This window comes from Quercus lobata, chromosome 10 (genome assembly GCF_001633185.2).
Source record: "Quercus lobata isolate SW786 chromosome 10, ValleyOak3.0 Primary Assembly, whole genome shotgun sequence".
NCBI lineage: Eukaryota > Viridiplantae > Streptophyta > Magnoliopsida > Fagales > Fagaceae > Quercus > Quercus lobata.
The window spans coordinates 2876909-2890823 of record NC_044913.1 but is presented as its reverse complement, the minus strand read 5'-3'; the positions used below and the strand labels follow the sequence as shown (position 1 = coordinate 2890823).

The 13915-nt window shown below is 31.7% G+C and overlaps 1 protein-coding gene across 1 annotated transcript; it reads left to right on the top strand.

Moving 5' to 3' along the window:
- The first annotated feature begins 11718 nt into the window (after positions 1 to 11718).
- On the top strand, positions 11719 to 12653 carry LOC115965424 (protein indeterminate-domain 16). The gene has a single exon (XM_031084642.1). It carries the CDS (start codon positions 11790 to 11792, stop codon positions 12339 to 12341), a length of 552 nt encoding a protein of 183 aa, XP_030940502.1. The 5' UTR covers positions 11719 to 11789; the 3' UTR covers positions 12342 to 12653.
- The last annotated feature ends 1262 nt before the right edge of the window (positions 12654 to 13915 follow it).

The following is a 13915-nucleotide window of genomic DNA, read 5'->3' as shown; positions in this document are numbered from 1 at the left end:
GAAATAAAGGTAAAAGTTAGTTGAAATAGTATAGTGAGAATCATGAATAGTACCAAAAAGTGCAGTAAGATCATGAATAGTAACAAAAATAAGCTGAATAGTAAAATAATTAAGTTGGCAAAATTAATCATGCCAAACAGACACTATAATTATTCTAAAATAAATCTTGACATATCTTTGTAGAGAAATGTTACATCACAAAACTTTTAACAAATCATATGTGATAAGTTGTTATTGGTTCTAATTTAAACTTATAACTAATTATAACCTATAACTTAGAATTTGTCATGAAAGTATTGTGAAGTAAAAATGTTGTAGATGTAGTATTTCTTATATTTATATGGACAAAGTTTGGCTATAAAGTATAAACTTGGTTGTAGCTTAACACTCTTTTTGTTTTAGTGATAATGTTTTCTATAAAATTAGTAATTTTTCAAAAATTATTTTCTATAAAACTATCTCATTTTCTTAAGTTTAATAGCAACCTTAAATGAGTTGAAAAATAATCTATTGAATTACACTTTCTTCTTGTATTCTCCATGCTTGCAAAATTTTTAGAAAATCAAAGATTAATAGTTATGTCATCTATCAGTTGTTTAAATCATAAGTTTTTGTAATCTTAAATTATACAAAAAAAAAAAATAAGTTTATAGATCATGTAGAAAATAGTATTTAATTGACACAAAATTTGACACGTTTGTTAAGAACGTAAAAAAACATACAATCCAACGGTTAGATTTTTAAAATATGTATCAATATTAATTTTTTTTAAGGGAAGTTATAACTTTAGACTACAACTAAGTTTTTAGCAAAATTTTGTCTTCTGTATATTGATGCTGTCTAAGAATCAGCCAACTCCATATTCGTCCATAGTGGTCGTCCAGAGAAGAAGTGACAGAAAACGAGATACTCGTCCTTGACATGCTCGTCCATAGTGGCTTTTGGACGAGTTCTTCGCGTCCATTCTACAGGTTTGGGATGACCTTCCGTCAATCAATACTTAAGACGAGTTCATCAACAGTTACAGAAAAAAGGTGCATAAAAGACAACCTCCATGACAGTTATGAAGGTGTACTCTAGACTTTTCAGACTCCATGAAGGTAGGGGAAGTTATTCAATAGATAACCGTTTCCTGAACCTATAAAAGCACGAATCTCTGACCAAAAAAGGGTAAGTTTTCTCTAGACACAATCCCCACAAGTTTGGAATTCCCTATTTTAGAAGGAAAGACTAACTTTATCATCAGAGGGTTTGTGACCGGTCTACCCCCGGTCCCCTCTGATCATTCGTTTCTTCTTTTTCAGGCCCTCAAAGTCATCAAAATTTGTGCCATCCAATCTACTGATTTTCTAAGAATCATCATATATTATTATTATTTTTTTCTTATAGTGATTCTGAATAAAGAGAAAAAAAAAAAAATAGGTGCATGTATTAACACTAGTCACATATTACTTACTATAGACGCTCGATTTTGCACTCATAATTTAATCTTGGAAGATGGACAGAATGATCATTCATATACCCAAATTTTAGACTTGCATTACATGCATTAATTCATTCATTGCATGTCATAAAAATTATCTTGAGATTCTAACAGTCGCAACGGTATGTCCGATTCCTAAATCGGACCGTCAGATTGAAAGATATCACATGATTAAGTTTTTGTGGTCTACATACATTTTGTTTGGATGAAACCAACCAAGCATGATTAATTTAACTTAATTCTGATTGGTTAAACAATTTTGTGATTGGTTGTTGGTTACTGTAAAAAATAAGCCTGCTTGCATGAGAATAAAGTGGATAATCAAATAATAAAGAAGTTGTGGATAATTAAGTCTTTTTTGGAATAATTATCTATAAGATAATTATTACTTTAAAGACTTGAATATTAAGAAAAACAGATTAATTTTTAGAACACATATTAAAAATGCGTCTATGTGCAATTTCCAACTCAAAAATCCTTAAAAAAGGAGTCCAAATCGATCCAAAACTCAAACACGGGCTTACCACCCAAGAGGGCTTGTTGGCACTCTTGGAGTGCCGATTCGCCCAAATGTGTGGCTCAGCCCAGGAACCTCCTAATTGAGATAAAATTTATCTTTTTCGGATTTTTAGAAATAAGGACGTGTTCCAATTTGTATCTGATCTCATTTAGCTTATTTTTTTTAAGCATCCCAATCTCCATAAATAGAGGAAAAATATTAGAATTCAAGGCTCTTCTTTTTTGACTTCTCTGCTCTCCTTACGTTAAAGATGTTCTAGAGGCTTTTGCTTTAATAACTTCTTTTTTTGTAAGTAAAGTATTTTAGATCTCAAAGAAGTGAAAACTTCTTTGATTTCTAAAGTATTTGTTTAATTGAAGAGTGCGCTTATGCAAAAGGTATCTAGTTTCATTCTTCTGTTTATTTTTTTTTTCTTTTCCATTAATTAATGAATTCAAATCCTCTAAATTTGCTAGGGTACTCTACCAAATAGATTTCCTTAAATATTAACAATTCTTTAATGATTTAATAGTCTGAATTTCACCATGTAATCATTCTACTGACAATAATATTAATTATTTTATTTGCAACATTATTTTATTATTTTAAGAGTATTGTTAGTTAAATGTTGACATGGCAAAGTCTAGACCTTTAAATCATAAAAGAGTGATTAGGAATTAAGAAAATCTATTGTTAGAGTACCCTAGAAAATTTAGAGGATCTGAATCCTTAATTAATATGTTGTGATTGTTCCTTGCATGAATTTGGTTAATATGTTTGATTTTATTATGCCTTTTTTTTAATTCATGTTTGACATGCTTAGATACTTAGTTGGAACTTTCTTTGACATGTTCTTTAGTTGATTGTCTAATTTAATTTTTCTTTGATTTCAAAATCTGCTAATGATCATCAAAACCCCCTTTAAAAAAAAAAAATCTGAAACTGGTCTATATTTTCATTAAATATAGTTTTGTATTTTTTTTTTTTGTCACAAAACTGGTTTGCATTTTCATTAAATAAAGATCTGAATTTTTTTTTTGTCACAAAACTGATATGTATTTTCCTTAAATATAGATCTATTTTTTTTTCAACCACAAAACAGATCTGTATTTTCATTAAATACAGATTTGAAATTTTTTTTGAATTAAAAAAAAAATTGCAAATTTTGAAATTTCAAAGAATGAATTAAGAGTTAGGTTAAAGTCTTTTTTTAAATATGTGATGCATGCATAATAGATTTGAATTATGAATATGAGTCATCTTTTGCAAATCTCATTTTTTTAACTTTACCAAAAAAAAAAAAAAAAAACAGATCTGATTTTTCTTAACAAAATCCCATTTTTTATCCTTTACAAAACAAATCTGATTTTTATTAGCAAAATCCTATTTTTTATCCTTTACAAAAACATATTTGATTTTTATTAGCCAAATCCTATTCTTTTTACACTTTACAAAACAAATATGATTTTTATTAGCAAAATCCTATTTTTTACCCTTTACAAAACAGATCTAATTTTTATTAACCAAATCCATTTTTTTTATCCTTACAAAATAGATCTGATTTTTATTAACCAAATCCCTTTTTTTTTTATCCTTTACAAAACAAATCTGATTTTTTGTTAATCAAATTTCATTTTTCTCAACCTTACAAAAAAGATTTGATTTTTCTTTAAGAAGAGGGCATATTCATAAGACAAATTTGTTTAAATTAATTGTTGCCAAGTGTTTGTCATATGTGTTACAACATATCATTCAACATCATACAAAAGGGTATATAATGGTCATTAGAGTCTAGAAGACCAGATTTTGTTTAGGCGGAATGGGTGCCTAACACCTTCCCATTCCGTAACCTAGCCCCCGAACTTAGGATTTTGGTTAGTAGATTAGTGTTTTGTCTTTAATTTTGGTAGATTATAACTAGGATCAAAGCTTTGTATTTTTTGCATAGATTGTAATTAGGACCAAACCCTTGTAAGGTTATGCTACCAAAATTGTACTCTTTTTTCTATCAATGACATTTGATGTATTTTGGACATGTAATTGTACTTTATTTTTTTCTTATTTTTTTGTATAAAAAAAATAAGTGGCAACTCCACACAATTACCCAAAAGAGAGGTGCCCTAAGCACCCAAATCTTTTTTTTGAGAGCACCTCCTTTTCGCGGTCTCTCACACTTATCATGTCTTAATAAAGTATTAGTCACATTTGGTGTTATATACTAATTGTTAGGCACTAAACACATGCCATTGTGATGTCCCAATCACTCTTTTAAACTCCTTTAGTCGCACTAATGTAGCTGTATGTCCTTAGTCCTAACTCCTAACCTTTTTTTGTTTAACAGGCCCACATATATATAATAAATTATGGAAAGTGATAATCATCAAAACATGCAAAAAATGCACTGACTTGTCTATTAAAATCCTCTAAACAGTTCTTACTCTATTTTTTTTTTTTAGAATATTAAATATTTTTAATTCACACACAGGAAGAGGGGAGAAGATCTTAAAGAAACTTACAGTGGTATATATCCAAAATAGTTCTTATTCTGAATCTAAGCAATATCTATTAAATCCATCTAACAGTTACATGATAAGCTAATTACTAATTTAAAAATAATTTTTAATTTGATTAGTCAATTGACATATCCTTTGGATGCATAATCATAATAGCAACAAGCACCAAAATACAACAAAGTGTTAACTAAAAGAAAAACCCCAAAATTGAGCAAAAGAAAAACGCCTTCGATTTCGCCGGCGAACCCACGAACCGAGATCACGCCATGAACCCAGAGCCCAGATCACGCCTTCGACTTCGCCAATCTACGAACCCACGAACTGATCATCGACCCAGAGCCTTCGACCCACCGATCTACGAACCCACAAACCGATCTTCGACCCATGAGCCTTCGACTTCGCCTGCAACCCAGAGCCTTCGCGCCACGAACCCACGAACCGATCTCTCTCTCTCTCTCTCTCTCTCTCTCTCTCTCTCTCTCTCTCTCTCTTTGTGATTTTGATTTTTTGTGTGATTTTGATCCACCCACGAACTGATCTACGTTTTTGTGTGATTTTGATTTTTTACTTTCTCTCTTTGATCTCTGATTTTTTTGTTGTTGTTGTGGTGGTGTGGGTGGTGGTGTTTTGGTGGTTTTCCTGTTGTGTGGTGGTGGGTTTTGTGTGGGTGGTGGTGGAAAATAGCATTTTTAGAATGTTACCAAACACATGAAAATATTTTCTAGAACAATTTTCATAATCCAACCAAACACTTGAAAATATTTTCCTTTCCCGAAAATAGCATTTCCGGAAAATAATTATTTTCTGGAAAATATTTTACATGAACCAAACACAGCCTAAATGCACCAATCTTTTCTCCTTGCTAATTACTAGTTTCGCAAATTGAGCCACCAATCACTAGACCAAGTCTCCTTAGACACTTTAAGACATCTTGAAGAATTAGGGATTGCTCCAATGTTTCTCAACCCCAAACAGCAACAAAAAACACTCAAGGTTTTTGTCTATAAGGTTTTAATATCCTCCGAAAGGATTTGGAAATTGGTGAGAGTGAAGGTAGAGGGGAAAAAAAATGAGTTTTTGCTCTAGAATGAAGGGTTGCTCTCTAACTCTTCAATATGAGACTTGGGTGCAGAATCTCAAGGATTTGAGGGTTAAATAAGAGGGCTAAGTATATGGGTATAACAAAGAGTGAATTTAACAAATTTCTCTCAAGCTTGCAATCTTGCTAGACCAAGAGAGGGGCGAGTATCGTGCGAGATTGCAGGTTAAATATTTTTTTAAAATTGTACTTTGCCTGACATGCAAATTTCACTGGATCAAGATTTTCACTACAACTTTAACTTTAGTTCTTGACCTCTCAACCAAGTACAATGTAACCCACAAATGTGTAAATTACAATGAAAATACTAACAAGGAAAAAAAAAACATGAAAATTTGACACAAAATATGCTAACATTAAGGTCCTAACAATAAGAAACTTGATATTTTGATAAGTAAGCAACGTTTAAGAGAATTCATAATGGTGAAGGTAAAATTTTTAGTTTTTAGCATCTCAAAAACTCACTTTATCTATTTTATAACTCACCCTACATCAATTCTCTTATTTTTCACATCTAAGCCAAACATTGTTCACTTATTTATTAATTTCTTTCTCACTTTCTCTCTGCCACAAAACACCCACAAACGCCCCACACAGCTGGCCACAAAAATCCAACAAACCCACACAATCGGCCACACATACTCAACAACACCAGCCACCGGCGCAACTATCACTATGCACAAAACGACATTAAACCCCACAACCCACAACCCACAACCCGCCACAAAACCCATCATCACCGAAAAAGAGAGCAAAGAGAGAAAAAAAAAAAGATTTCAGTATGAGGAAAAGAAAAAAAAAAGATAGAAGAAAAAGAGAGAAACGGCTGGAGCTGAAGAGAGAGAATTGGAATAAAGTATTATTTTTTATTAACTTTGTAGTTACAATAAGCTGTTATTTTTAATAGTTTACTGTAGCTTAGGTGTTAAAATTTTTAGCTCTAGCACCATCAATGTAACATGCATTTTGTTGTTTGTGGTGCTAAAAATAGTTTTTTTTAGCAATTTAAGAGCATCATTGTCTAAGTAATCCTGGTTTTGTATAATTTACATGGGATTGGGATGCATGGGTAGATCCCAATTATATATTTTGTGATCCTAGGACGTTACGAATTGTGATCATCTCATGTACATCACAATCTACATTGCTGGAGAGCAATACTAGATGAGAATAACTCATCAAGACACTTCAAAACACTTTCTCAAAAAAAAAAAAAAAACACTTCAAAACATTTTTCATATGACTTTTTTTAATCATCTTAGGAAAAAAACAAAATTCTTAGAAGATATGTTTCTGATGAAAGTAATAATGATTCTCATCTTTACCAAAAAAAAATAAATAAATAATGGTTCTCATAGGGGCGGAGCCAGAGAGGAGGGGGGGCAGGTAGGAGCCCCCCCCTGACTCTTTCCAAAAAAGTCCTCATATTTTTCTATAAAGCAAACATACCCCAGCATGGAATAAATAAATAAAATGCACATTTTATTTGAGAAAGTTTAAAAATGCAAAAAAATTTCACAACACTTTTATTTTTAGCTTAGATACATCTCAGAATAGATATATTTTATTTTTATTTTGACCAATGATATACTGATATTTTAATTTATTGTAAAAATATTGTGAGGTTTTGTGGTATTACTCAAACAACTCCTCTCACTTTAAATAATGAGTCTGACACAAAATAAATGCCATTGCCACCAAACCTTTTTAGACTTTTGACAAATTTGGCAATTTCAATCCTTTTTCCTTTTTACTTATCCAAATTTCTTTCCTTTCATTTTAGTTTAACAACGTGGAACTCAAACTTTACACAAAATAATAATAATAATAATAATAATATCTTGTATGGCACTAAAGTAGTAAAGCATCCATTATTTTTTTCTCCTTCATTTCTTGCATTTTCATAGTTTCAAAATTTGATTTTTATCATAAATTCAAATTTTAAATAATTAGAAGAATAGAGAAGGAAAAGTTGAAAATTATTTTCTCAGTTTATTTTGAGGAATCAAATTAAATGTCTAAACTTGATGTATATAGATTAATCTCTTACTTTGATAATTGATCGCCAGGAATATTTTTACAATTGTTTATTTATTTTACAATTATTTAAATTTTAATAGATTTTGTATGACAATTATTTTTGTTTATAATTTTATTATTAATATTGATTAATAATTTAGGCTCTTTTTTATCATTTTTTAATCTTGCTTCCCCTAAACTGAAATCTTGGCTTCACCACTGGATTCTCACGAAAAATGAAATGGAATAAATAAAATATATGATAATAAGTTTTTTTTTTTTTCCAAAAACTATAACAACAAAAATCATTTTTTACAATTTCATTTAAAAAAGAAAATTTGAAGAACGAATAAGATCAGAAAACTCTTCTTCTTTAGCCATATACAAACGACCTAGAGAGTAATTAACCTTGGCTAGTTGGCTTTAGCCCACAGATGATCTCCACATTCCACACTCAGTTCTCTCAATCTAGACAACAAGCACTTTCCTTAGTGGTCTTCTCTACAAACTATTGCCGACATAGTAGAGGAGCTTCGCACTACTACATGCCTGCATCAAAGTTGAGCTTTACCATACCCAGTGGAGGAGTCCAGATTTTCCCCACTCTTCTATTCATGCAAAACTCCCTCCCAAGCCTCTATATATAGACTTTTAAGATATTCAAGAATGATAGGATCAATGTCCTTAGCTCCCAGATTTGCTTATTTCTCAACATCCATAACATGTAAAATACTAAAACTATGTAGTACAAAAAGTTTACAAACTCACATGGCAATGAATGTGATTAGTGTTGTGAGTTTTAGTTAGCTCAATCAGTAAAGTTTCTTATTGTCAAATAAGATATATAGTGTTTGAATTCCGCTTACACAAAAAATTGATTGATGTTTTGGCTTGATAATAAAAAACAATCATCATAAAATGGACGCTATATAAAAAAAATAATGTGATCCTATAACCAACATCAATATAATATATATTTTTTGTTAATTACTTTTTAATAGTAGTGTGTTTAAAAATTTATATAGTATTTTCTAATTCTAAACTTATGTTTTAAAATTTATAGTCTCCCTATAACATATTCCAACTTACGGTTGCATTAAGTAGTAAGTTATGTGCAATTGTATCCTTTAGAGATATCATAAGAAGTTTAGTAGCATTTAAAAGAATGCTGACCCAATGACTAATTGTTAGATTACTTAGGGCTCGTTTGGTAATGTCGTTCTAAAAACATTCTTTAAGTGTTGTGAAAATATGAGCGAGTAAAAACGTGTTGTGGAAATACTTGTTGTGTTGTTTAAACAAAGAAAACTGTTGTTCAAACAACATTATCAAACAGACTCTTATTTTGCAAAATTTAAATGATCAACTAGACATTGACCACACAATTTGAGTCATTGTACATATAGTAAGAATATATGTTCAAGTGTTCCTTCTTAACATTGCAAAAGGGGCATCTATGATCCCCAATAAGGATTCGATGCTTTGATCAACTAGTGAATTCAGGGCAACTTTCCAAATAAACAATTTTAAATCTCTAAAATGAATCTTTGAGCTTTATAACTATAAGCCATCCATATGCTCTTTACAGACTGTATTAAAGAGATTGAATAACATTCACTGCTAATTTAGTCTAGAAGAAGGATTCAGTTCACCTAGTTACTTTAAAAGATAATATTCTTCCCAAATAATTTGAGTTAAAAGAAAATATTCATTCAACCTTTGCTCTGAGTCTGACCAGACCATGGATAGAGGGGACTACTCTTACTCTACTCTCTCTGCGTATCTTGCTGTCTGCAGAAACAAATCTGATAAAACCTCCCACCACCCACATGATGTGTGACGCAGAAAGGTCTTCCACAAAGGGACCCATTGCTGAACGCTCCAAGTGTCCGTAAGTAACCCCACAAAAACATTAAAAAAAAAAAAAAAATACACAAGTAATGTTAAGGACACAGAATTTTCATAACAAAGCATAAGCGTTTGTCTATAATTACTGCCCCTTATCTCTGCATGTTAGCCTTTTAGGCAATAATTTGTTACTGGTTCTTATTTCGACCCGCTATTTACTTTACTTTTTCAAGTGCTATTAACAGTTTGTTAATTAAGTTTTGTTGTGAAACTATTGTGAAAAAATAACGTTTTTTTAGCTTTATTTTTTTTTAAAACACAATAATCATGGTAAGCCTCACCAGGTGTGTGACCCTCCCACGTGCCGACCTGCCCTAAGCGTGGGCTGCTCATCAATACAAAAGTGAAAGGCTTTTTGGTGCTAGGGGCCGACAACCTAGGCCTACCAATAAAGCTTAAATCCATTTCTAGGGAAAAAGACCCCCCCCCCCCCCTTAACCCAAAAACCCTCAACGCACGTGCGACTCTAATTATTACACAACCCATTCACACACATAACCCTAGAAAAAAAGAAACCCCTAGAAAAAGGAAAAGTCAATTAAATTTTTTTTAAATAACCAAAAAGAGGAGAAACAAACACTGCACAAGAAGTCAAGAAGGAACACACAAAAAAATAAAGAAGAGAAAAGCTACTCTACTCATAGCCCAATAACGTGATCCGTTATATTTTCCTCATGATTAGGCCTTTTGGGACCTTTTCGTATAACGGAATGTCACTCACTGTTTTTCTTATCTTCAAGCTTCAAAATATTCACCAAATAGCCCTTCGAACTTGACTTTATTTGCAGTGAGTTTTGAGTCCTTGAATGAACAAGAACAAGGGTGTATTGGTCACTTCATGGTTTTTGTATGGTGTTTAAACCATTTTGCATGGGAACAATGGGTATAATGGTCACTTGGAAAGGTTGACAAGTTGCTCTCTTTTTCCTTTTAATTATTAAGTCCAAGTGATAAAAAAGTTCTCAAATTTTTCCCCTTGTATTTTACTGTATTATGATAGATTCGAAGGTGTTTCACTTAGGTTGAGAAACAATAAAAATTAAGTTGCTTGATTACATTATTAAATTCTACTAAATAAAATTATATTATGATTGTTGTACAATAAAAGTAATTGATTAATGGAATCATGTTTTAGTGTTGAGATGATATGGAAATGAAGTTATACCAAGTACTACTAGGCACTATAGTAAGTGTGCGTTTGACAACACTTATTTTTGCCAACTTATTTTACTATTTAACTTATTTTTACAACTATTTATAAGCTCCATTGCACTTTTTGATATTATTCATGGGTCTCACTGTACTATTTCAATTAACTTTTACATTTATCTATAATACTTTCAGAAAAAAAGTTTTCAGTTTCAGTAAAATAAGCAAATTCTAAATAGATTCTAATAAGTGTGTGTTTGGCAACACTTATTTTTGCCAACTTGTTTTACTATTCAGCTTATTTTTATTACTATTTATGGATCTCACTGTACTTTTTGTATTATTCATGAGTCCCACTGTATCATTTCAGCTAACCTTTACCTTTATCTATAGTATTTTCAGCAAAACGTTTTCAATTTCAACAAAATAAGCGGATTCCAAACAGATCTTAAGTTTAAAAAAAATGATTTTTTATTTATTTATTTAAAATCTCTAATTATTTTGTGTAGTGATACTAAAGATGTCACAAATTTTATGACATCAACCTTATAAACTAATGTGTCAACTTTTAAATACAAAATAAAAGAGTAAAATATAAATTTTACTAAATAATTATTACAAACTAATATGTCATCTTTACTTACAATACAAAAAATAGTTAAATTTTTTATTTATCATGTTGTTAACATAGTACCAATTAAGATAAGTGTAATGTTATTTCATAAGAAAAGTAAAATTATATAATATAATTGATTTAAATATAGCCAAACAAAAGAGAACCTATTTAGTATATTGGTATGATAATAAAGAGCAATCATGTCATCGATTTCAAATCTTGTCATATCTAAAAAGAAATATATTATTAGTATATAACAAAAACTGTATGATTCACGAAAAGTGATTATGATCCACGAAAAGTGATTTTGCACCGATCACAGTTAAACAGTTTGGTAGATTTACGTACCCAATAAAAAAAAAAGTTGTGAATTATTATTTTTTATCTGACATTGCTGTTTGTTTATATATACCACAAGTTTCTGCCACCCCCACTTGAAATTTTAAACCTCTCTCACCCACAAACCTTAGTCATTTCCTCTGTACTTAACCTTTTTGCTTACAATGGAAGGCAAAGATCAAAAAGAGTTACAGCTACTCCCTAATCCATACTCATCTGTACGATCTTCTTCTTCCTCATCACACATGTCATCTCGTCCGTTCGATCCTTCTTCGTTCAGATATCGATCATCATCATCATCAAGAACTGTGTCTGATCCCTATGAAGCCCCAGCACTGGACCTGCAGTTATCAATAAGCGTTAGGCCAATCCAACAAGCCTCGGATTGTGTTCTTGGAGGCCCCATTTGCGGCTACGATGAAGATGAAGTGAAGCCGGAGACAACAAAGACTTGTGTTGAGGCAATGAAATGGCAAGCGGCGGAGCAGATTCGATTGGCCGCGATAGAGAAGGCTTATGCAGAGAGGGTGAGAGAGCTTACAAGGAGAGAAATGGAGATTGCACAGTCTGAGTTCGCACGTGCAAGGCACATGTGGGAGAGAGCTAGAGAAGAAGTAGAAAAAGCTGAGAGAATGAAGGAAAGGGCAACGCTGCAGATAGATTCTACGTGCATGGAAATCACTTGTCAGTCTTGCAGACAAAGGTTTAGGCCTTAGTGCTCAATGATATATATATGGATTTCGGAGTATTCATGAAAAACCCGAGTTTGTTTTGAGTGGGTGTTTCGTGCACTGAGTACTTTTTTTTTTTTTTTCTTTTTTCTTTCTTTCTTTTTAATGTTTATGCAGATCTGGGTATTGGGTTTCTGCAATTTGGTCTTAACAAAGTCATATATAAGGTTAAAGATAAAGCAAACAATAAAAGTGGCAGAAGCTAGAACTTGGTGATCGATGCCCTTTTCTTCTTTTTCATCATGATCTGTATGTTGAATAATTATTACAATAAAATGTTGCCACAAATTTCAAATACTCCCATGTGTGTGCAGACTTGTATGTAGCTTGAAGCACTTGTTAAATAATTTATGCTTATCGATAAAGATCATATGTATTGGCATAAATATCGAGTACTTCAACATGTTTTTTCACACCCATATGACAATACACACGGTTTTCTAAGTAACAGGATCAGAAAAGTTGAAAAAACAAAAAGCTGTTTTAACTCATCGTTGGTCTCGATGACAACCATTCCTTGATTCAGCAGTCACAACTCAGAAATTTAATGCCGTTTAGTTGTCTGAGTCATTGACAATTGTTTTGTTGTGGTTTCCTTTTTTTCCTGTCATGTGATTTTCAATCATTTCTTAGTACCCAGATATACGTACAAAGCTAGCTGTAGGGTGCAACATATACACAACGTGTGATTTAGAAATCCTGAGTGCTGAAAGATGCTCTAAAAACAATTTAATTTCCTGACTACCGTATAAATAATTCATCTGACATGAGATAGAGACCGCAGATGATTAGATTTTCATCCCAATATCTGGAACACATGCTAGCACAAATGTCTGCATGGACACCATATAATTAGAAGTAAATGAGTTTCTAAAAATGTGTAGCTACTTGAAAATTGCCATGGTTGATAGGATGACTTTTCTGATATCTTGGCTTGTATCATGATCGACCAAATTAAGAGATGATATGCTGATATGATTATCCCCTTTGTAAGCACAGATTAATTTCATGGAATTGTAAAGATACTACATGATTGGCAAAGTTGGCAGCTTGCCATATCATTTGGTGATTTATACAATCTAGAACCAACACATTTTCTCTTTAATCATTTCAAGTTTTGTCACCTCCATTCCATGATTTAGCTTAAATATTACAAATATAAAAGTATATCTAATGTTAAATAACGTGACATTTGGTATGCCGGTAGGTTTAAGAAATAAATTTTTAACCGTGAAATGAACTCGGTCCTCATTAGCAGCTGTAGGTTGTCATCAAGTTTCATTTCCAGATGAGCCTATTTCAACACTGAAAATGTATGACACAATCAAGAGTTAAATCAGACCCTTTAAAATCAAATATAAGGCAAATTAACAGTTAAGAAAAAGTATCGGCACACCCAAATATGCTTTAACATATGATCATTTGCTACTAATTAAACTGCTGCATCCTGAATTAGCTAGACTTTGTGAAACAATTAAAATTTTGAATGCTACTGCAACTCTAGGCTTATGTCGACACTGCCTCAACAAGTCAAACATGGTGGTCAAGTTGGGAACCTT